Raw genomic sequence first — 22,315 nt, forward strand, 5'->3', positions numbered from 1 at the left:
AACAGGAGGTGAGGGGGTTACATCCTCTCTGAGGGGTCACCAGGGAGAGGGGGCAAGAAGAGACAGACTCCAAAGGGGAAAACTGGGACGAGGATGAGGACGGCAAAGAAGGGAGGCCAAGGCAGTTTGCGTCTCCCCCTGGCCTCCTCTGATCTCTTCTATTAGAGATGGAGTCCCATGGCAAACAGGAGCAGAGCGGCCTCTGACCTGTGGCTCCTGGGCAATTTAGCCCGGCACTGATGCCGACTCGGCCCAGACTGAGACAAATTCAGTTGGGTAGATGTCTTAATGGCCTCCCCAATGTGTCTGGAGGAGTTGATGGAGGACATGATGGAGACTTTAATTAAGAAATTAGGGCTGCTCGATTATTTAAAAAAAATTATAATGATTATTTTGGCAATAATTAAAATCACGATTATTCAAACAATTGCTTTTTGGTAATAAAAAAATATTAATAATAATAATAATAATAATAATAATAATAATAATAATAATAATAATAAATATTAATACCCTGCGATTGGCTGGCAACCAGTCCAGGGTGTCCCCCGCCTACTGCCCAGGACCAGCTGTGATAGGCGCCAGCACCCCCCGCGACACTTGTGAGGAATAAGCGGTCAAGAAAATGGATGGATGGAATATTACGACCAATACAAAATAAATAAATAAATAAATAAATAAATAAACACTATAATTTTGTAAGTTATTTTTGGACCAAGCAGAATATATATTAATTTATGTTAGCAAAAACTTGGATTTGGAGTGCAGCGTGTGCATTGTGCAGTAGGACTATTCAATTTTGAGGGAAATATTAATCATGATTATTTTGGTAAAAAGAAAAAAAAAATGCAATCACGATTAGGACGATAATTTATTTTTTGGTACAAAACATGTTTAATAAACATAAAAAATAAGACAAATACAATTCTTTGAAACACTATAATCCTTTTGGATTTCCTTTTGGATGAAAACAAATATTAAATTAGTTATTTTAAAATTTAAAAAGGTGCAAATGTATAAATTTAAACAATTCAAAATTAGTATTGCTAATCTTTTTTTTTACGATTATGCTGATTTTGTAATTGTGGAGTGTAATAATTGAAATTGTATTGAATTTCGATTAATTGCAAACCCCTATAAGAAATTACCTGAAAAAACACACATAAATGCAAGTCGACGATGTAAAGAAAAAGTATGGATATAATCTGGACAGGTGGCAATCGAACCATAAAACTGCAACACCCCAAAGGTTCTACAACAAGAGTGTCTAAACTTTATCAGTAATGTACTCAATGGAAGGTTTGGCGATTTAATTTGAAAAAATAAATAAATTAATTAACTATTGTCATATTGACAGTGATAAATATGAGCTGTAAAAATCTGCAATATCTGGCTCCATCTTGTGTCTAACAACCAATCATAGATGGAACGCGTGACTTACGAGGTGTCAAACAGTTACCATGCACTCGAGCGCAAAATAAAACTTTAAACATTTAATATTATAGAAGCACTCTGTTACAGATTTCAAACAGTCCGGAGAACTGTCTGTGTCGCCACCACGTGCACAGGTTCCCGCAGAAACATGCACCAGTTGGTCTTTGAAAGGTCATGGAAGAATTCTGAGACAGCAAAATAGTAAAACACCATGAGAATGATCATACATACTACGCAACGTGACACAGAAGTCAGAGGGTGCCTTGAAACAGGTACTAGACAAAAAAAAAAAAAAATTCTACCAACCAAATCAAATCCCTCTATTGTACCCAACAGCTCCAAAAATTACATATTTCCCCATTCGGCCAGGATCATGTCTTCTTCACACTCATGTTGTGTAAGTGCGTCCATGAAGGAGGGAGAAGAAGGGGGGGGGTTAACCACTGACCGCATACAGTAGCAGACTGTCAGCATTTGATTGGTTCTTTATTGATCCAGACACGCTTTCCATCACATCAACTCATCCACAATAAACCATTTACACAGTTTCCTTGTGCAATGGACCACATAAGCATGCCTCAGGCCATCTCTGCTCACCCACTGCGACTCTATGTGTGCGTGTATGTTTGAGCGCGTGTGCGTGTGTGTGTGTTTTCTTTAATGAAATGGTATCTACGTGGACAATAATCCCTGTAACAGGATTGGGCAGGAACACACATGTCAATAAAGCCAAATGGGATTGTGTGCTTTTATCCATCCCCGCACAAGCTTTCCCTTCACGTGTGTCCCTCTTCTGGGCCGCTCTGGACACAGTAAAGTAAACTCATGCAAAAAAATATGCGCACAAACACAAGTTTATGATTGCCTACAAGTGTGGTTTGGCAGACAGAGAACAATTTTTAAAAAAATAAATAAAGAATGCTTCAAGCTGCATGAAGCCACTTCCAGTTGAAGTTTAGGGTCAACCTAAACATAAAACAAACACAATTTCTCCATCCATCCATCCATCCATCCATCCATCCATTTTCTTGACCGCTTATTCCTCACAAGGGTCGCGGGGGCTGCTGGCGCCTATCTCAGCTGGCTCTGGGCAGTAGGCGGGGGACACCCTGGACTGGTTGCCAATCAATCGCAGGGCACACAGAGACGGACAACCATCTACACTCACACGCACACCTAGGGACAATTCGGAGCGCCCAATTAACCTGCCATGCATGTCTTTGGAATGTGGGAGGAGACCGGAGTACCCGGAGAAGACCCACGCGGGCACGGGGAGAACATGCAAACTCCACCCAGGAAGGTCCGAGCCTGGATTCGAACCGGAGACCTCAGAACTGGGAAGCGGACGTGCTAACCACTCGACTACCGTGCCGCCTACACCGAATATGATTTTACAAAAATATAACCAGAAGTGCATTTGTACAATAGATGAGAGTTTACACCAATTACTACTTTACTGTTAGCCAACTCTTTAGTGGCTTTCTGCTCTGAAACTTGTCTTCACAGAGTCGTATGAACCATTTGACTTCATGCTAAATGTTCTGTCTCGTTTTCGTGGTGTTGCCCCCTCCTGTGTAGCTCCTAATCATCCTAGAGGACTCTATTACAAAGTGCTGGCAGGTCGTGTAAGCCAATCGAGGAGGGGTTGGCTTATTCGCTCTTTCCACGTGGTTGAACAGAACACATAGCACATGTGTCAGCTTGCCACAAAAGACCAGTGAGAAGCAGGTAAAGAAATGCTCATGTCATATCTCAGGGGTTAATGCCCCTGGGTAGCAGCTAAGAAGTGAGACGAGCAGGATCATTACAGTGAACTCCCGGTATATTGCAAATTAGATTCAGCAGATTGGCATAAAACAGTCCTACGTTTATCCATCCATCCATTTTCTTAACCGCTTGCTCTTAGTCCTACGTTTATCTATTTTAATATTCCCAGAGAGCAGAGAGAATATATTCCTGTTTGTATGCGTTGCTATTCCGTGTGTGTTAAAGCAGCAGTCTGAAGGTTTACAATTAACGTAAGATGTGCTAATTTCAGTTGGCCTTGCATTTTGTATTACAGTACATGATAGAATTAAACTAGTGGAATTTCTTCAGACAAACCCATATTGTTTAGTTGAACATTTTGTGTTTAACTCATTCACTGCCATTGACGGAAAAAAGACGTCAAATGATGCATTTTTTGCTGGGCTGGCAGTGAATGTGTTAAATACACAATATTTAATTATCTTTTATGTTCTCCATGTGTGTTCAAGTCGTATAGATATGAAGGTTTATAATTTCAGTAATATCTCTGTGTTAATGTATGTTGTTTTGTACAGTTGACCCCAGCGGTTTGTGGGGGTCAAGCCCAACTAAGAATAGCAAGAATCCGTGAATCATTAATTGACTCTCCTTATAATTGCCATGATCTTACCAAAAAAAAAATGAATAAGCGGGGGATCGGGTCATGGAGGTTTCCGAAAATAATTGGGGATAGGTTCCCAATTCAATCTGTTTATTATTTGGGGCTATACTGTATATGCTAACATTAAATCAACTTTTTTTTTTAATTAATTTATATTGGTTTGGTTGAACATTTTTATGTATTTTAATAAATATATAATGTTTATGTTTATCATTATTTTTATTTTATTTTATTTATTTTTTTGGTTGGTTGGCTGGTTGGTTGGTTTATTGAACACATGAACACATTACAAAATATAACATAAAAGTTGAAGAGAAAATAAAAATTGAAGAAAGAAAAGAATTATAGGAAGAAGTACAATAACTCATGTAGTCCTTACCCCCTATTACTTCTATCATATTAATGTACCAGTACGTTATTCATATTTAATAATGTAACATTAAACTAGAAAACAATGAACAAATGAGTAATAAGAAAATAAACAGAATATGCTATTCATAAATGTGCAGATAATATTAGTGAGTTGTAAACCCGTATCCATTCCAGCATGTACACCAAAATAAAAGATAATGTAAAGCCCTACATATACAGCTAATCTAATCGAAATACAATAATTTCCCAAACATTAATTGTTGTACAAGTGTGAGCACACATATGTGATATGGTTGAACATATCTTTTATTTTTTATTGGTTATTTATTTGTATAGATGTCAGTGAGAGAGACAAACAGACTTAAGCAAGCTTGCCTCGTAATTAGAGAATTGTACGAGCCTTACGTACGAGAGTCTTCATTTCTGTTTCATCAATAGGACAGTATTCTCAACAGCGAGTGTTTTCATACATTTAAATGTGTTTAAAGTGTGTGGGAAGGGTAAAACTCTTCAACAAAACTGTTTTTAACATGCTCTAGCTATATCACAGATTCTTAATTATTGTGGGTGAGTCTGAAAGGTTCACTCTCCTCCCCGACTGAACAACCATGTCTCTAATACAGCAGTGCCTGGTCAAAAGTTCAGCTTGTGCATATGTAAAAAGGTGGCCTGGTGCCCGAGGCGGAATCCAGGGTAAAATAATCACGTTGAGAAGCGTGGGACCTGGCGAGAGCGCTGATCAACATTCCCGGGGTGTCCGATAGGAGCAGCACCCGCAGCGCCAACTCCCTTTTGCCCATTACGGCGACGGATGTGATCTCCAGTCACTGCAGCGCTGTGGGCCTACAGTTAGGGTATAGATTGGATGAGTATAGGGCAGGGCCCAGCTGCTAAGAGCCTGAGGGCACGCCGATCTTCGGGGGGCAATCAGTCAGTCAACAAAATGTCACAGGGTCAGTGTTACAGCACGGCAACTTCACAAAAGGTTACAGCCCGACTGATAACTGCACAGATATTCATTATGTGATATTGAAATGCATACCCAATGTCATTTTGCCTCCAAACTATATTGCATGTGGAGATGTCACCTACAGGCCAACATTATGAAAATTAATAGGTAGCAGTCTCAATTCTTTAGTTTACAGTCAACTAATGCTTTATTTAACAAACACTTGGCACTACCAAGAAACACCAGACTGGGTCAGCTCTCGCAACCATCGCAAAACTTTGACTATCACAGATCAAATAAATCGGTTGAAATCTGTCAATCAAAGTCTGAGCATTAATCACAGCGACTAAATCAAGAGAGCTGCGATAACGCCTCAGCCTTCATCTCTCAGCACACAAGCAAGCGCATGCAAACCACTGCAGGCCCAGATCATTTAATGCTGATAATGTGCGCAAAGGACACAGGGAAAACTCCCACTCTAAACACGCTGAATTAAAGAAACAGGGGCTTTACAGACCATCTCTGATAAGCAGATCAAGGCGCAGGGAGGGGAACATGATGTTAGTGCCAGATAGTTTGGCTGATTAAAATGTCACGGCACTTTATAGATGCTTTTCTCAACTCAGCAAAATGGAATCAGCGATGGCGCATCAGTGGCGGAGTGGGTTGTGCTCTCTGCTAATAGACAAGTTTCTTTTGCTTTAAGTGGAAGCCACAACACAAAGAAAGTTGACAGCTTGACGGCTTCCCGATACGTGTTGTGCATGAAATCAAATATTTCACCTGGAGGGTTTTTCACTTGTCTTAATATTGAGAATGTACTGCTTTGTGTGTGTAAGCCAATACAAAAATGGAGGAAACTATTATGTTGTGGGATTTTTGGGGGGGACTTTCTAAAATATTCCTTAGCACCTGTTCTCACATTCTTGCTGTCAATAAGTGAGACACTTTGAGAAATCAAAAAGACTCATTGGTGCAGCCACAGTTCTCAAACAAAGATGCTTCAAGCTTATTACAGCATACTGTATGTCACTCCCAGTTTAAGTTTGCTGTAAAACTGACGCATAAAACAAAAGAAAATGACGTCATATGATGATGATGATGATGTTTGCAATGCGAGCCTGAGGGCACTTTGGAGGAAATGGATAGATTAATCTGCTCAGTTCTTATTCCACAAATACAATTAATCAGAATATTATGTTTAAACTAGTGGGCACATATATAGATATATTATTGCAAACAAAATTTTACCTCGAGTTCTCCTTTCCCAGCATGTTGCTGTACAACCTTGTACTACACTGAAGGCTGCCAAATCTAAAGTCCGACTTGCTTTTTTACTGTAAAAACTCATTACAAAAACAATGTCTTAAAAATATGCGATAAAAAACAATCCGCGACATATTGGTGATGTATACGATGAGCGATATAGCGGGGTTCACTGTAAATAACTCCACCTGTGTTGCAATAAATCAAAGCTATGTTTTAAATGAGAGGCAGATTATTTGTGCAAGAACACACATGGGGGGCCTCCGTGATTGTTTTTTGGACTCCACATTCTGCTTATGTTTGCATCCCCGAACAATCTCGGCGGATCCCGTAAGTGTGCGTGTGCAATTAAAGCGATAGCATCTTCATAGCCCCGCAACCAATAACGGAAATAATATCACTGTTTTATTAAGCCCTTAATGTGGGGGGGAGGGATGCAGACTGTGAGGAGCAGAGGGTTTTAAAGAGGATACACTTCCAGGGGTCTTATCAAGGCCAGATTTAAATAAAAGCAAACGCTCAGCTTAAGGGTGTGCCAGAGTGCATTGTGAGAAGTGTGTGTGTGTGTGTGTGTGTGGCCTTTATCAAGCACGAGTTTTAGCTAATCGCTGTGTCAGCACACCCCAAATTTTAATTACTAGCCCTACCTTTGCCCTTTAATATTTACTAACATCTACACGGTGTTTAATTAAGCATGTGCGGAAAAGTCAGGATCCACTCCGATGATTGCTTTCAAAGACACACCCACTTAGGCACGTCAAGAACACAAGAATTGACGTCCACTTAGGTTCAATAAACGGTCATCGGCCAATTCACACGTGCATCTCCCAATTCGGTGAGTTTAAGGCCTGTAGTGGTTTGATTTGTTTTTTCAAAGGTAAAGAAAGGTTTATGATATGAAAGTCTGTAAAGCTTCAAAAACTATAATCTAGGTAGAAATCAGACATAAAAAATTGCAAAACACCCCATACAGACAGCATAATGTAATTAGCATCAATGTTGCGGTAGTTAGTTCTAAACCTTTAAAACGCTTATATTCAAACACAAACAGTAGCAACAAATGCAGACATAGCATACAACAATTCTCACAGGCACATATTCTTTATCCTCTTCTGTGTATATATCATCAAATCAATGTGTAGTATGTCTGTATTATACTGCCCCCTAGTGGCCAAGCAGAATACATCAGGAAGTCATTGAATAAAAGTGGTTTGAGAACCATTTCTTTGCATTACTTTTCACAACACGTACAATATTTGCTCTCCAAGTACTGTACCACCAGAATACACTAAGTTATTAGGCCTAAGTGTTCATATTAAAAGGTGCACGATGCAAGATTAGACTCAAATTTGAGTGTTAAAATAACCATATTTTTCACCCGCACATGTTTTAAAAATTGTATTATGCACAGGAGTACACTACTGTGGCACAATGACTGCTGCCCCTATTTTTCTGTAAAAGGAAAAAATGTTGGAGCGTTCGGGCCGGAAACTTTAGCTTTTGCTCTGAGCATGACGTCATGCGCGTACACGCTATTGTCCCAGTTAGCTCTCGCGATTGTTCACGCAACTTCACGGACAGGACAGCTAATTCAAGATGGACTTGAAGAGAACCGCACCCGATACGCCTCAATCCCTTGTGGAGACTCCACGGAAGACAAAGAAAAGTAAAAAACTTTCAGACCAGCGTCACGGGAGAACGCGGATAAATATAGGAGCAGCGTTTGTCAGGTGGAGAGAGTTAAGAGCTATCTTGGGGATGAAACGGGACCCACAGCTTGCTGACTTTTTGCTAAAAAGGTAAGACTTCGTAACAAAAATACGATAGGGTCTATTTAGGATTAGCAGTGCAGAATAAAACTACCACACGGTCGCTAACTAATGTCTCCGCACTTGGGCATATTAGCAATGCACTGCTATCCTCAATGTCATCAGATTCACGGGGTGCATTATTTATGTTTGGAAGGTTGTAATTACGGAAGCTTTTGTCACTCAAAATGACTTTCACATACAAAGTAACTTGAAGATTAATAATACGTTTCTTACCTTTGCAGAAATTATTAAGCCTATGAAAAAGGCATTGTGCTCCGTGTTTACGTTTATTCGATTAACTTGGAGGTTTGCTCGTGCCCGAAAAGTCGCGCACGCTCCTGGCCATCTGCACGTCGCTGGGGTCCATTCCACGTTTTGCCAGAGGGGTCGCAAATGTGCAAAAACTCTGAATCTTGTATCGTGCCCCTTTAAAGGGGCTGTCTGCCGGATTCACTCAAGAAAATGCACTTTTTAAATACAGGATGTACACACTTTAACTTTCTCTCAGTCTACACATCTGTGTTTTTGTTAATCTTTTGTGGTAATTTTGTCCTAAACCCCCACCTCCCCAGCCTGTATTTTGCCATTTCGTGTTTGTTTTGTAGACAGCGGGACGTTTCAGTGGAAAGACAGTGTTTACAACCCTGCAGCCAATCGCAGAGCGGGGGGGTGGCGTGTCGCAAACGGGGCCGGGCAAACGTGTCAGCTGCATGACATCACTCCCGCGGCATTTTCCTGAGTGAATCCAGCAGACAGCCCCTTTAAACAAGGGAGAATGATATTTCCTAAAAAGTATATTATTATTACACATTAACACTGTGCTTAAATATTGGAAAGTATAGCACATAATAAAAGGTTAAATCTAAATGCAAATGTATTATACTTCAACATAAAAAACTGAACTCGCCTTAAAATTTAATAAATAAGAAGTTACTGCCATGTGGATAAAAAATAAAAACTGTACTTTAAAGGACTAAAAAAAAAAAAAATACTCCTTAAAATGTAATAAATAAGGTACGGTCATGTGTATGAAAAGTTAAAACTGTTTGTCTTATTCAAAATCATGTTACAAAAATTTGAAAAACTAAGTTTAATTGTGTGAATGCTGAAATTCACACTTATTCAGATTCTTTATTATTATTATAGCATAATATTCCGCCACTTTACACAATTACAGTTTCATTTTTTCACCATTACCTTGTCAAAATTAAATTTTTGTGCATTCGGCAGCTTTGACATCCATTCTGTTCAATGTCATTTAACATTATTGTTATAATAAAGCATTCCACATATATTAAAATGTTAGCATTCAGCTTTCACACACTATTTCTCCAGAAATTGCACGTCTAGTTACACTTAATACTCTCCAAATCTGCACTGCACATTCTACAGTAAATTAGAAAGTCTCCACGCAAACAAAATTTGTACAAAAAACAAAAAACAAAACACAAGCTAAAAGGTTGATTTGTCTTAGAAATTTGTAGGCTGTATTTATATGCGAACCAGATGGCTCGCCGTCGCGGCCTTGGCACCCAGTCATCACCCTGCAATCCCCACAAGACAACAGTGAGAACCTCCCCACACTTTGAAAGCCAAATTCACGGAGGAAACACTCGCTCCATTGTTGTGTGACCCCTATCCACTTCAACTCCACCATTCTGACCCCCAAAACAAAGTTCCCAGGGTTAGAGGAACATGCTAACGTCGACACCGCCGCCATAAGAAAGCAGCGATTCTCAAATGGGACCTGGCTTTAATTGAACAAATAAACCATACAACCCATCAGTTCAACATCTGGCCTTACTCCTGCCATTTCCCTCTCAAGATACCCTGTGTGAACATAATGTCTTTACTGTACGGCTGTAAGATAAGGCATCAGAAAATATGTGGTAATAGTTTCTCCTGGTGGGCTCGGGGTACATGACAGAGTTCTTTGTGTCAGTACTCCGGGGTATATGGAGAAAGCATGCATTTACAGTAACTCAATAGTCACCGTACACAGGATCCAAAAGGGGAAAGGGGAACAGTCACCCTGAGTTAAATAAACAGGCAACAGGCACAGGAGGAAAACACACGAGAGAATATCTCTATGAGAAAAGCAGACCTTCTTCCTGAACGCTTACAATGAGCACATCGTCCCCCCCCCCCTTCTCCATCCTTTTCCTCTACTGCATCCCACAAACACAACAAGACAAATAAAACGCTGACCAAGGGATACATCAGCCAGTGAAAAACAAAAGAGCATATAGGGTGACTTCTCACAGTGAACTTAAGAACAGCAATGGTAGCATGAGGGTGATTAGCAACATCTATAGCCCAATTTCCACCAAGTTTTGTTCCATTTGGTTCATTGAGGTGAAAATTTGGGTTTCTAAAACAAAGCTGTTCGGGGGCTTTAAAATGTTCACTTTGAATACTCTATTATATATTATCTATTATATATATCAAAAAGAAATTCATGATCTTTTTAAACGCTTAAGTTTTGTGAGGGATCACATTCCCTCAGCCTCCCTGATCAGGTCTATTCAGGTGTGCTGGAGAGGGGGGCCCGTCAGGAAGTTGAATGTTGGATTCGAGAGGATCAGTGTGATTTATGTCCCGTTTGTGGAACAGTGGACCTACTTGACTCCCTCAGCAGGGTCCTCAAGTGTGCATGGGAGCTCGCCCAACCAGTCTACGTGTTTTGTGGACTTAGACAATGCGTTCGACCATGTCCCTCGGCGAATTATGTAGGGGGGGTGCTTCGGAAATGGTGTACCAAACGCCCTGACCGTTCAGTCTCTGGACCGCCGATGGCAGAGTTTGGTCCGCATTGCTGGCAGTAAGTCGGATTCTTTTCCAGTGAGGGTTGAATTTCGCTAAGGCTGCCCTTTGTCACAGATTCTGTTCATACTGTGGACAGAAATTCTAGGCACAGCCCAGGCATTGAGGGGGTCTGGTTTGGCACAATCTCCATCTCTCACTGCAGTGGTTTTCAGCAATTTAAAGCGGTTGGGATGATAATCAGAACCTCCAAATTTGAGATGATGGTTCTCGGTCGAAAAGGGTGGAATGCCCTCTACGGGTCAGGTATGAGATCCTGCCCCAAGTGGAAGAGTTCTAGTATCTTGGGGTCTTTGTTCACGAGTGAGGGCAGGATGGAGCGGGAGATTGACAGGTCAATTGTGGTGAAGATGGAGCTGAGCCGAAAGGCGAAGCTCTCCATTTACTGGTTGATCTATGTTCCTACCCTCACCTGTGGTCACGAGATGTGGGTTGTGACCGGAAGCACAAGATCCTGGATACAAGCGGACAAAATGAGTTTCCTCCACAGGGTGTCCGGGCTCTCCATTAGAGATAGGATGGGATACTCTGACTCAGAATCGAGCCGGTCCTCCTCCATGTGGAGAGGAGCCAGATGATGTGGCTCAGGTATCTGATTAAGATGTCTCCTGGATGCCTCCCTGGTGAGGTGTTCCAGGCATGTCCCACCAGCAGGAGGTCACGGGGATGACCCAGGACACGTTGGAGAGACTCTGTCTTTCGGCTAGTCTGGGAACGCCTTGGGATCCCCCCGGAAGAAATGAAAGAAGTGGATGGGGAGAAGAAAGTCTGAAATGCCCTGCTAAAGCTGCTTCGCACCTGACCCGAACCCGGAAAATCAGCAATGGATGGATGGATGGATGGATGGATGGATGGACGGACGGACGGACGGACGGACGGACGGATGGATGGACTCTTTTTACATTCATTTTTACATTACTTGTTAACATCTATCCATCCATTTTCTGAACTGCTTACTCCTCACAAGGGTCGCTGGAGCCTATCCCAGCTGGCTTCGGGCAGTAGGCGGGGTACATTTTAACGTATTTTATTTTATTTCATTTATTTATACACGTTTTTATTTTTTTAAATATTATTTAAAATACACTCTCTTCCCTAGAGATAGGGTGAGAAGCTCAGTCATCCGGGAGGGACTCAGAGTCGAGACGCTGCTCCTCTGCGTTGAGAGGAACCAGCTGAGGTGGCTCGAGCATCTGGTTCGGATGCCTCCTGGATGCCTCCCTGGGGAGGTGTTCCGGGCATGTCCCACCGGCAGGAGGCCCCAGGGACGACCCAGGACACGCTGGAGAGACTATGTCTCTCGGCTGGCCTGGGAACGTCTTGGGATCCCTCTGGACGAGCTGGGTGAAGTGGCTGGGGAGAGGGAAGTCTGGGCTTCCCTGCTAAAGCTGCTGCCCCCGTGACCAGACCCCGGATAAGCGGTAGATGATGGATGGATGGATGGATGGATGGATGGATGGATGTTAATAAAATGTGTAAATAAAAAGTGTGATTTTGTAACACTCAGCTTTTTGATATATTTTTTAAACAATGTCATATCTTTTTTTTTTACATTTTAATTGTCTTTTAGCGTTCTGATGAGGGTGATGTTTAATTTTATTATTATAATACTAAGTGACAGGCCAATTAAAAAAAAAAAAAAAGATAACAGGCCGCAAATGACCCCCAGGCCGTACATTAGATACCCATTGCTTACCATACAATTCCAAAATGTTCCTTGGTGAACCAAATTAAACTGAATTTGGTGGAACTTGACTATTAAGTGACTTTAGTTTTCATGCCTACCAGTGACTTGGTGAATGGCCTAGCCAGGGTGAAGAGGAAGGTCATGAGCCACCAGCTCCTGTGAATGGTGGTGTACATCATGTTGCCGGGGTGCACCGCGTTGGACGACACCCCTTGTGGAGAGAGGCGACGGTGCAGCTCGTTGCTGAACAGGATGTTGCACAGCTTGGCACGGTTGTAGGCCAGCATGGACCAGTACTCCTTCCGCGGGGGCGACAACCGCGCCAGATCCACCTTACTGCACGAGTCTAACAAGTCCGTGAACCTGAAAAATATATCAAAGTGGGGTCCATTTAGAATGAGAGTGACATTTGGTGGCATATGGGAGGTGCGGGTTGCAACACAAATCAAAAGACGTGACATGATGTTCTTTAATTGCCTGCGACGGAGCTGTTAAAATCCAGATGTTTTGACACGCTTCCCTGTACATCACACGACTCGCCGCGTCGCGGTCGTCACGTCACAAAGCGCGGGCGCCAAAGCACACACTTTGTATTGTGTGTGTGTGTGTTTGGGATCGAGCACATCCTACATATTAATCCCCGTCATTAGAAAACAACCAATCAAAATGTCACCTGCTTTCCCGACGATTTTACAAGCTGGCTGCTGGCTCGTTGTTTACCGTCGCCTCGCGCGACATCCTTGCTTGGCTAAATTACAACATCTGCAGGCTTTTTCATTTCATGTGCTGCGACTTCATAACTACTCGCTACGGCTTGATAAATCAGCTGCCTAAACTAGAACATTTGAAGTTTTTACTTTCGAATTGCTTCGCAATAGTTGCTGAAGTTGTGCCTGGTTACAGATGAAGAAGGTGATTTTAAGATGGACTTCATACTGACAGTGGATAGAAAAAGTCTACACACCCCTGTTCGAATGGTGAGTTTCATCATCAAATCTACATGTACTATTTCTGTATCTATTATATTGCCCTCTAGTGGCCATTCATTTCAATTCATTTACATGAAAAGATTTCAACATGAAAATTTCTTGAGTGCAATCATAACTACGATGTTGCCTGCAATTAAAACATGTTTAACATCCCTGCCTTAGAGGCACAATCTTGCTGCAGATTTTGGTCGAATTCCCAACTGTTGGAGCCCATGGAGGTTCTGCTGTATTCTGCTCATGAAAGTATGGCGGCAGGGCTGCAGCTCACATCTATCAGAGGTTATTTCATTAAGGATATCATCTCCCCTTGTATGAAGATCTGATGCAGCTGGAGGACAAAGTCTACCCGTACTGGGGCCAATTCCACGGTAAGCTCCCCGTGTTGGAAACTGATAAAGTGTCATTACACCCAAGTTCATCTCTCCCCAACCTCGGTGCCTTACAGGTCAGTGCTTTAACTGTGGACCAGGGGCTTAGGGAATATAATGTGCTGGAGGGTCAGGGGTCACACACTGCATGTGAGGGGAGGCTAAGTGAATAAACGGCAAATCAGCGGAAAGTGGAAAATAGCGCAAACAAAAATAAGAGCGGATGACATCAGTGGAGGTAATATAGGGCCGGAATGAGTTGGACAGAATGGAAGATGTCATGGGAGATTCACTATTTCTGCTCCCTTTTCCCCTCTGCTGTCCATGTTGCCTGTCCATGTGTGAACGTGCCAAAGCCCTCTTTGAAGAGGCTGGCTGCAGAGCACAGACGGATAGGTAGAATATAGGTGTGCTTTGCCATTCTTACAGAAGAAAACAAAACATTAGGTATACCTGCACAGTCAAATACCGTAATTTCCGGACTATAAACCGCGACTTTTGTCACACGCTTTCAACCCTGCGGCTTATACAATGATGCGGCTAATATATGTATTTTTTCTGACGGCCGCCAGGGGCGTTCGAGCAGAAAAGGTAAGAGTGAGACAGGTGGAATATATGTTTCGAGGAAGACGCAAGATTAATGTAACTTGGCGCTTTGTGCATGATAAAATTAGCATGAACAGACTCTCATCATAGAAAATATAAGAAGTCTCAGTGTCAATGACTATTACCAGTATGTTATTTTTAACCAGCCCTATTAGTTACTACCATATTGCTGCTGTGTTACTGCCGCGTCACAGACACTGTTTGGAAAGAAAAGCTAAGGTATATTATTAAACCTTTGAAAACTCTTTCTATGCACCGTCTTTCTTGGTAAATATCTCATGTTTCAATGTGGGCACATGCGGCTTATAGTCAGGTGTGGCTTATGTATGTACAAAATGCTTTTTTTTTTTTTAAGCTTTTTTTTTTCTCCTTTAGAGATGTATTGGGTGTGCCTTATAGTCCAGCAATTGCAGTAGTTAACGTTCCTGTCATGTTTTGGTTTGGTGGGGGTGGGTTTTTGTTGTCTTTTGGTCGTTTGTCATGTGTTCCTTGTGTCTTCCCTTGTCCCGTTATGTCAAACCACGTCCACCTGAGTGTTTCTTCCCTTCCCAGTGTATCCACCAATCAGCTTCCCCTGCCACTTGTGTCTTGCCCAGCTGTGTCTAGTCATTGTCATTAGCCTGTGTGTATTTAGTCCCCTGTTTTCCGTTCGGTTCTTGTGGAGTCATAGTATCTGTTGTGCCTGTTCTTGTCCCTGTGTTCCATGCCATGCCATGCCTTGTGTTTGTTTTTTGATCTTGTTAATTTTTTCATAGTACCTTGTTTATAGTTTTTGTTAATTAAATCCCCTTTTTTACCTGCATCACTGCCTTGCCCTGTTTTTTGGTTGCCTCCTGCATTTGGGTCCTGCCTTCAACACCCCACATCGTGACAGAATGACTCCACCAGAACTGGACCCAGCGGGGGCAATGGCGGAATGGGAGCCCTGGGCGAAGAAGGGGCTTGAGGCCTGCGACCGAGCCATTGCCGGGCAGAAGGAGGGGCTTGAAGCCTGCGACCGAGCCATTGCCGGGCTAAAGGAGGTACTGGCTTTGCTCCGTGGCGTCGGGAGTGACGGGTCAGACAGGCCTCAAGTCCCTGAACCTCGTCTGCTGGAGCCTCTCGCTCCTGAACCTCGTCTGCTGCAGCCTCTCGCTCCTGAACCTCGTCTGCTGGAGCCTCTCGCTCCTGAACCTTGTCTGCTGGAGCCTCTCGCTCCTGAACCTTGTCTGCTGGAGCCTCTCGCTCCTGAACCTTGTCTGCTGGAGCCTCTCGCTCCTGAACCTTGTCTGCTGCAGCCTCTCGCTCCTGAACCTCGTCTGCTGCAGCCTCTCGCTCCTGAACCTCGTCTGCTGGAGCCTCTCGCTCCTGAACCTTGTCTGCTGGAGCCTCTCGCTCCTGAACCTCGTCTGCTGGAGCCTCTCGCTCCTGAACCTCGTCTGCTGGAGCCTCTCGCTCCTGAACCTTGTCTGCTGGAGCCTCTCGCTCCTGAACCTCGTCTGCTGCAGCCTCTCGCTCCTGAACCTCGTCTGCTGGAGCCTCTCGCTCCTGAACCTCGTCTGCTGCAGCCTCTCGCTCCGGAACCTTGTCTGCTGCCGCCGCAGCCCCTGGCCGCTTCGCCTGGGCCGCTGCCGCCGCAGCCCCTGGCCGCTTCGCCTGGGCCGCTGCCGCCGCAGCCCCTGGCCGCTTCGCCTGGGCCGCTGCCGCCGCAGCCCCTGGCCGCTTCGCCTGGGCCGCTGCCGCCGCAGCCCCTGGCCGCTTCGCCTGGGCCGCTGCCGCCGCAGTCCCTGGCCGCTTCGCCTGGGCCGCTGCCGCCGCAGTCCCTGGCCGCTTCGCCTGGGCCGCTGCCGCCGCAGCCCCTGGCCGCTTCGCCTGGGCCGCTGCCGCCGCAGCCCCTGGCCGCTTCGCCTGGGCCGCTGCCGCCGCAGCCCCTGGCCGCTTCGCCTGGGCCGCTGCCGCCGCAGTCCCTGGCCGCTTCGCCTGGGCCGCCGCCGCCGCAGCCCCTGGCCGCTTCGCCTGGGCCGCCACCTCCTGTTCCTCGTCAGGCGGCGCATGGAATGCGGCCGCCACCTCCTGTTCCTCGTCAGGCGGCGCATGGATTGCGGCCGCCACCTCCTGTTCCTCGTCCGGCGGCGCATGGATTGCGGCCGCCACCGCCTGCACCAGTTCCGGCGGCGCTCGGCCAGAGGCCGCCATCGCCTGCACCAGTTCCGGCGGCGCCCGGCCAGCGGCCGTCTCCTGCTCCTCATCTGGCGGCGAACACCCCGCCGCCACCTCTGCTCCTTGTCGGGCGTCGAGGACGCCCTCCTGACTGGCCCCGCTGGGACTCTCTTGTCGGGCGTCGAGGACGCCCTCCTGAACTGCTTTTTGTCTGGGACGGATGGGTGGGCCGTGTGCCCTCCTCCGCCCTTGTTTTTGGACTTTTTATGTTGGACGTCTGGGAGCCGTCCCTTGAGGGGGGGGGGTTATGTCATGTTTTGGTTTGGTGGGGGTGGGTTTTTGTTGTCTTTTGGTCGTTTGTCATGTGTTCCTTGTGTCTTCCCTTGTCCCGTTATGTCAAACCACGTCCACCTGAGTGTTTCTTCCCTTCCCAGTGTATCCACCAATCAGCTTCCCCTGCCACTTGTGTCTTTCCCAGCTGTGTCTAGTCATTGTCATTAGCCTGTGTGTATTTAGTCCCCTGTTTTCCGTTCGGTTCTTGTGGAGTCATAGTATCTGTTGTGCCTGTTGTTGTCCCTGTGTTCCATGCCATGCCTTGTGTTTGTTTTTTGATCTTGTTAATTTTTTCATAGTACCTTGTTTATAGTTTTTTTTAATTAAATCCCCTTTTTTACCTGCATCCCTGCCTTGCCCTGTTTTTTGGTTGCCTCCTGCATTTGGGTCCTGCCTTCAACACCCCACATCGTGACAGTTCCAAGACAAGAATGAAGAAAAAAATATATAATAAATCGTATATATATATATATATATATATATGGGGTGTTAAAAAACTGATTTGTGCAATTCTCAAATCGATCCAATAGGCGGCCGAATCGATTTTTAAACAAATCTTTGATGGAAAAATATTCAACAAAACATCTTACTTAGGGTTAGGGTTCAAACCTTAAGCATGGAAGATGACTTGAATTGACTTGACGTTTCAGATAAATAATACATTTTCAAACAAATCTCACAGTGTACATGTAGAAGTTTACTGATTAGTATTTTCTAAATTTGAGTAAAATAAAATAAATAAATAAATAAATCGCAACAATCGATTTATAAATTCATATCGGGATTAATCGGTATCGAATCGAACTGTAATAATTACTGTTTGAGGCAAATATGAGCACATCTGAGTACTCCAATATGAGTAAAATCATCCATCCATCCATTTTCCTAACCGCTTATCCTCATCCTGTTTCTATAAATGTCCAAGGATCCTTTTATCTTTTAAGATATTAATTTCAAGGACCCCTGGCAATTACATCACGGACCTCTGGTTTAGACACACTGGTCATCCATCCATTATCTGAACTACTTATCCTCACAAGGGTTTATGTGCCCTGCAATTGGGTGACGACCAGTCCAGGGTATACTTTCTATGACATCATGCTGGAATTAACAGGGTATGTTACATTTGTGCATTCATGCTGAATTCACATTGGCAAATATCCGATATGTATTATAAATGTACCCACATTTTAAAGAAGCCTGATTCTGATCTGAGGATGTTTTTTTTGTTTTTTTTGTCTCTCATGTCCCTGCCATATCTAATATCCTAGTTGTGCCATGTGAGAGGAAAAAAAATAAATCCGAATTGCATTACATGAACCATGCAGCGTAAATCCAGCAATATGTAAAGAGCACTATTATATTTATTGTCCAAAAGTTTTGAGAACAATAGAGTTGAAGTTGCAAGTCTCCAACTGCAGTCGTGCAGTAGTGCTGGCCACTTTTGGCTACAAACTGATACATCAGACTTAATGCCTATTGTCAAACATGACAGCCTCACTCACTGGAAAACTCATTTCCCACCACAAGCTGTCACTATGAATTAAACGTATCATCAACATGATGGATAGACTTATCAGCCAAAATTTACTTTGAACCCGTCGCTGCAGTGGTACACTCAGCCCCTTTTCTGCCTCTTTTTCCCCGCTGCTTGCCGGCAGTCGGTCTATTTGTCTGTCTTGCCTCCAGCGTTTCATTCCTCTGCTTGCTGTCATACAGCGGACAAGCATGATGTCTCGCAGTCATCTGCGAGCCCCGAGCTCAGGACTGCGCATATGACGGGGCAGCAGAGGCGACCGTGTGGCATCGATCCCATTTCTCAGTCAGTCAGTCAGTCAGACTGGCCTGAGCCCACTTGATTGATCGGAGCTCGGCGGAATGACCTGAGACCAGGAGAACATGTGCACACTTGTTCCAGTGGATCACACGGCTGCACTGTTATATGAGTTATGCTTTGCGCAGCGCCACACTCCAGCGGGTAAAGGGTGGGGGCAACACTTTGACACCCAAATTCACTTTAAAGTCACACTATTATTCCATTGATAGTGGGAAAATAAAGGATGATGCTTAATGGGTATGTCAGGAAGAATTATTGACAGTATTTGATTGATGTGAAACTTGCCGACACTATTAAAAAAAACAAAAAAAACTAACAAAAAAAACATAACAGGGGGTATCCAGTAATCCAAATGGTGATACAAACATATTTGGTACATAACCTCTTCAACTCTCACTCTTTTAATAAAAAGCATTATTGTAGCTGTTATAGTTCCTGAGATACAGCATGTACGTACAATGTTCCCTCTAATTTTAAAACTTCTTGAGCATTCCACGGCTTACTGTGAGCAACATCCACGGATTTATGGACTCACAATGCCACTTATTCTTCATAGCGAGAAGTGAATACACCAGCGGCCATCTTACGTTGCCACCCACTCAGCCCACCAAACTTGAAAATATTGATTTTCCCGCAGCGTTTTTATGTAATTTACTGTCTCCATGGTGAAATGCTGCGGTGTGTGGCGTATGGTAGTACCAATAAGTCTGCAAGAAGCGCTACATGCACATTTCATTGGTATGAAATGAATGGATTTCTAAATTTTCTATTATAAGCTATATGTGTGAGTGCTACTCAAAGACTTGTCCGCATCATGTTGTCAGAACTATGAAATGAAAGCAAAGCCCAATCAGGACAAAATTGACCGTGAAATGTAAACCTAACTGTTAGTTAATGTATATACAGTAAGCTCTTGGCAACATCAGACATGCACATGGCGGCCAAACCAGTATCACACTTGTCCAACACGTTACGAAAAAAAATTCAAACCACTTGTACAATAAGTGTCATATGATTAGATTCAGCCCTAGTTTGTTACTTGTTTTAATCACACAGGATATTTTAAGCATAATTCTCAATTTTTTTATAAATATGGGGCCACATCGTCCACTCAAAAATTATGGAAAACATGTCATTTTTTAAAACGTGAAGATTTCTGCAACACGTGAAGAGCTTCATTGAAGAGGCTCATAAATTATGCCTATATTTGGACTTCCTGAATGGAGCAGTTTGCAGTCCTGTCAGTGTTGAGTGTGAGTGTTTCTATAATGTATGTATGCTTCAAAGTGCAGTAGAACAACTGAGTGTGCACCCAAACTGCAATTAAAACTGTACGGGAAGTGGGAATGGTGTCTTGTTGTGCGCGAGGTACACGCCGACCGGGGTCACCATAGTAACGTGATGCCCATTCATTTTCGACAGAGCCTCTCCGTCCCACGACGCACGTGTGTTCCCCTTGCATTGAAGCTTTTTTTTTTTGGTTACATTTTTCTTTCACACTCCATTAACCACATGTACTAGATAAAGTTGATTTTTTATTTTTATAGGAAGATAATATAAGAAATAAAAACAGTAAATGGGCTTACAACTGCAGGGGTTTTTTATGTGCTGCAGACATTTGCAGTGCGCTGAGACGGTGAGAGCACTGAGCAATTGCGTACGCGCACAACTTATGAATACTGTGTACGTACCTATGAGAGTCTACATGTGACGACCCAAAAAAAAAAAGGCTTTATCAGTCATGATAAGGAAAATTGTGATTTTCAGCTTCACAAATGTGTTAAAATTGGATAGAAACTTTTATTGTGGCCATTTTGGTTGGTAACTGTTACAAGTGGCATACTAAATGAGTCAGACGAATTAATATACTCAATGTGAACGAAGATCTTACTGTCTATATAATTAGCACATACTGTATAAAATGTGGCGGCACGGTAGTCGAGTGGTTAGCACGTCCGCTTCCCAGTTCTGAGGTCTCCGGTTCGAGTCCAGGCTCGGACCTTCCTGGGTGGAGTTTGCATGTTCTCCCCGTGCCCGCGTGGGTCTTCTCCGGGTACTCCGGTCTCCTCCCACATTCCAAAGACATGCATGGCAGGTTAATTGGGTGCTCCGAATTGTCCCTAGGTGTGCTTGTGAGTGTGGATGGTTGTTCGTCTCTGTGTGCCCTGCGATTGGCTGGCAACCAGTCCAGGGTGTCCCCCGCCTACTGCCCAGAGCCAGCTGAGATAGGCGCCAGCAGCCCCCGCGGCCTTTGTGAGGAATAAGCGGTCAAGAAAATGGATGGATGGATGTATAAAATGTTTTAGAACCTCCTAAAGTATTCAATAGGATTGCTAGTTATTTTTCTGTAATCAGGATGAAAATAAAATATATTTTCCCCAACTATTTTTGAATTCCCTATTAAGAAATTCAATTATGTAAATTCCTGATTTATTCCCATATATTCCAATAAATCAGTGCTTCTCAATATGTTTTTATGCAAATGGAAGAAGTAATTATTTTGCCCCTCTCCAACTCTCCATCATAACTCAAAATAGTATCATTTTTTATATCAAAATTGTTTTAAGTATGCCACTGCAGAGGAATTACTACTCCTTGCATGCGCTAAGAATGAGAGTGCCACTGCCACCTACTGTAGTGGATGTGCTATTGCACTTTATTCTAGTACGTCTAAAAAAAAAAATATGTTCCTTGATGTTACGAAAATCACACTGCATCCCCCTATTTGAGAAGAAATGCAATACATCCCAATTAAATACAATGGAAAGGTTCCAAGTTGGAAAGGTCCTGTAATTTTGCAAATTACCTATATTGCATGTCAATGTCAAAAATTGAGGAAGATGAAAATTATTCCAAAAGGGATTCTGTGGCAGAAGTATGGCATCCAAATTGGATTCATTTCTTCTGATTCTTACATCAACACACACCAATTGCTCACTCTCATGTGTTACCTGTGGGACTCGGACGAAACCACCACCACACGGGCGGGCGCCGAGTGACGCAACACGTCCTGCAGGCACTGGACCAGCAGGAAGTGACCCAGATGGCAGATCTGGAAGGTGGACTCCAGGCCGTCCTCGGTCAAACTCCACGGCTGAGTACACACTGCGGCGTTACACACCAAAATGTGCAAGGGCCTACAAGACAAAATGTTTTTTGGGGATTATTGATAAGAAAGGAGACAAAACCCTAAAAGGGTTTAGGGTTCCACCTGATATGTTGCAGGTCAATACATACATACATAAACCTTTTTTTTTTTTTTTTTTTTTGGGTTTTTTTTTTTAGTAGATACTT

At 43.6% G+C, this 22,315-nt stretch overlaps 1 protein-coding gene across 2 annotated transcripts in view; it reads right to left on the bottom strand.

Moving 5' to 3' along the window:
• The window catches only part of wwox (WW domain containing oxidoreductase), a 207,280-nt gene that overhangs the window by 109,477 nt on the left and 75,488 nt on the right, over window positions 1-22,315 (bottom strand). For both annotated transcript variants that reach the window (XM_077515816.1, XM_077515817.1), the window contains exons 7-8: window positions 21,973-22,158; window positions 12,848-13,112 (exon numbers count right to left, since the gene is read on the bottom strand). In XM_077515816.1, the coding sequence (XP_077371942.1) occupies window positions 12,848-13,112; window positions 21,973-22,158 (451 nt within the window). The remainder of the gene's footprint in view (window positions 1-12,847; window positions 13,113-21,972; window positions 22,159-22,315) is intronic.

The sequence above is a fragment of the Festucalex cinctus genome, chromosome 3 (genome assembly GCF_051991245.1).
Source record: "Festucalex cinctus isolate MCC-2025b chromosome 3, RoL_Fcin_1.0, whole genome shotgun sequence".
NCBI lineage: Eukaryota > Metazoa > Chordata > Actinopteri > Syngnathiformes > Syngnathidae > Festucalex > Festucalex cinctus.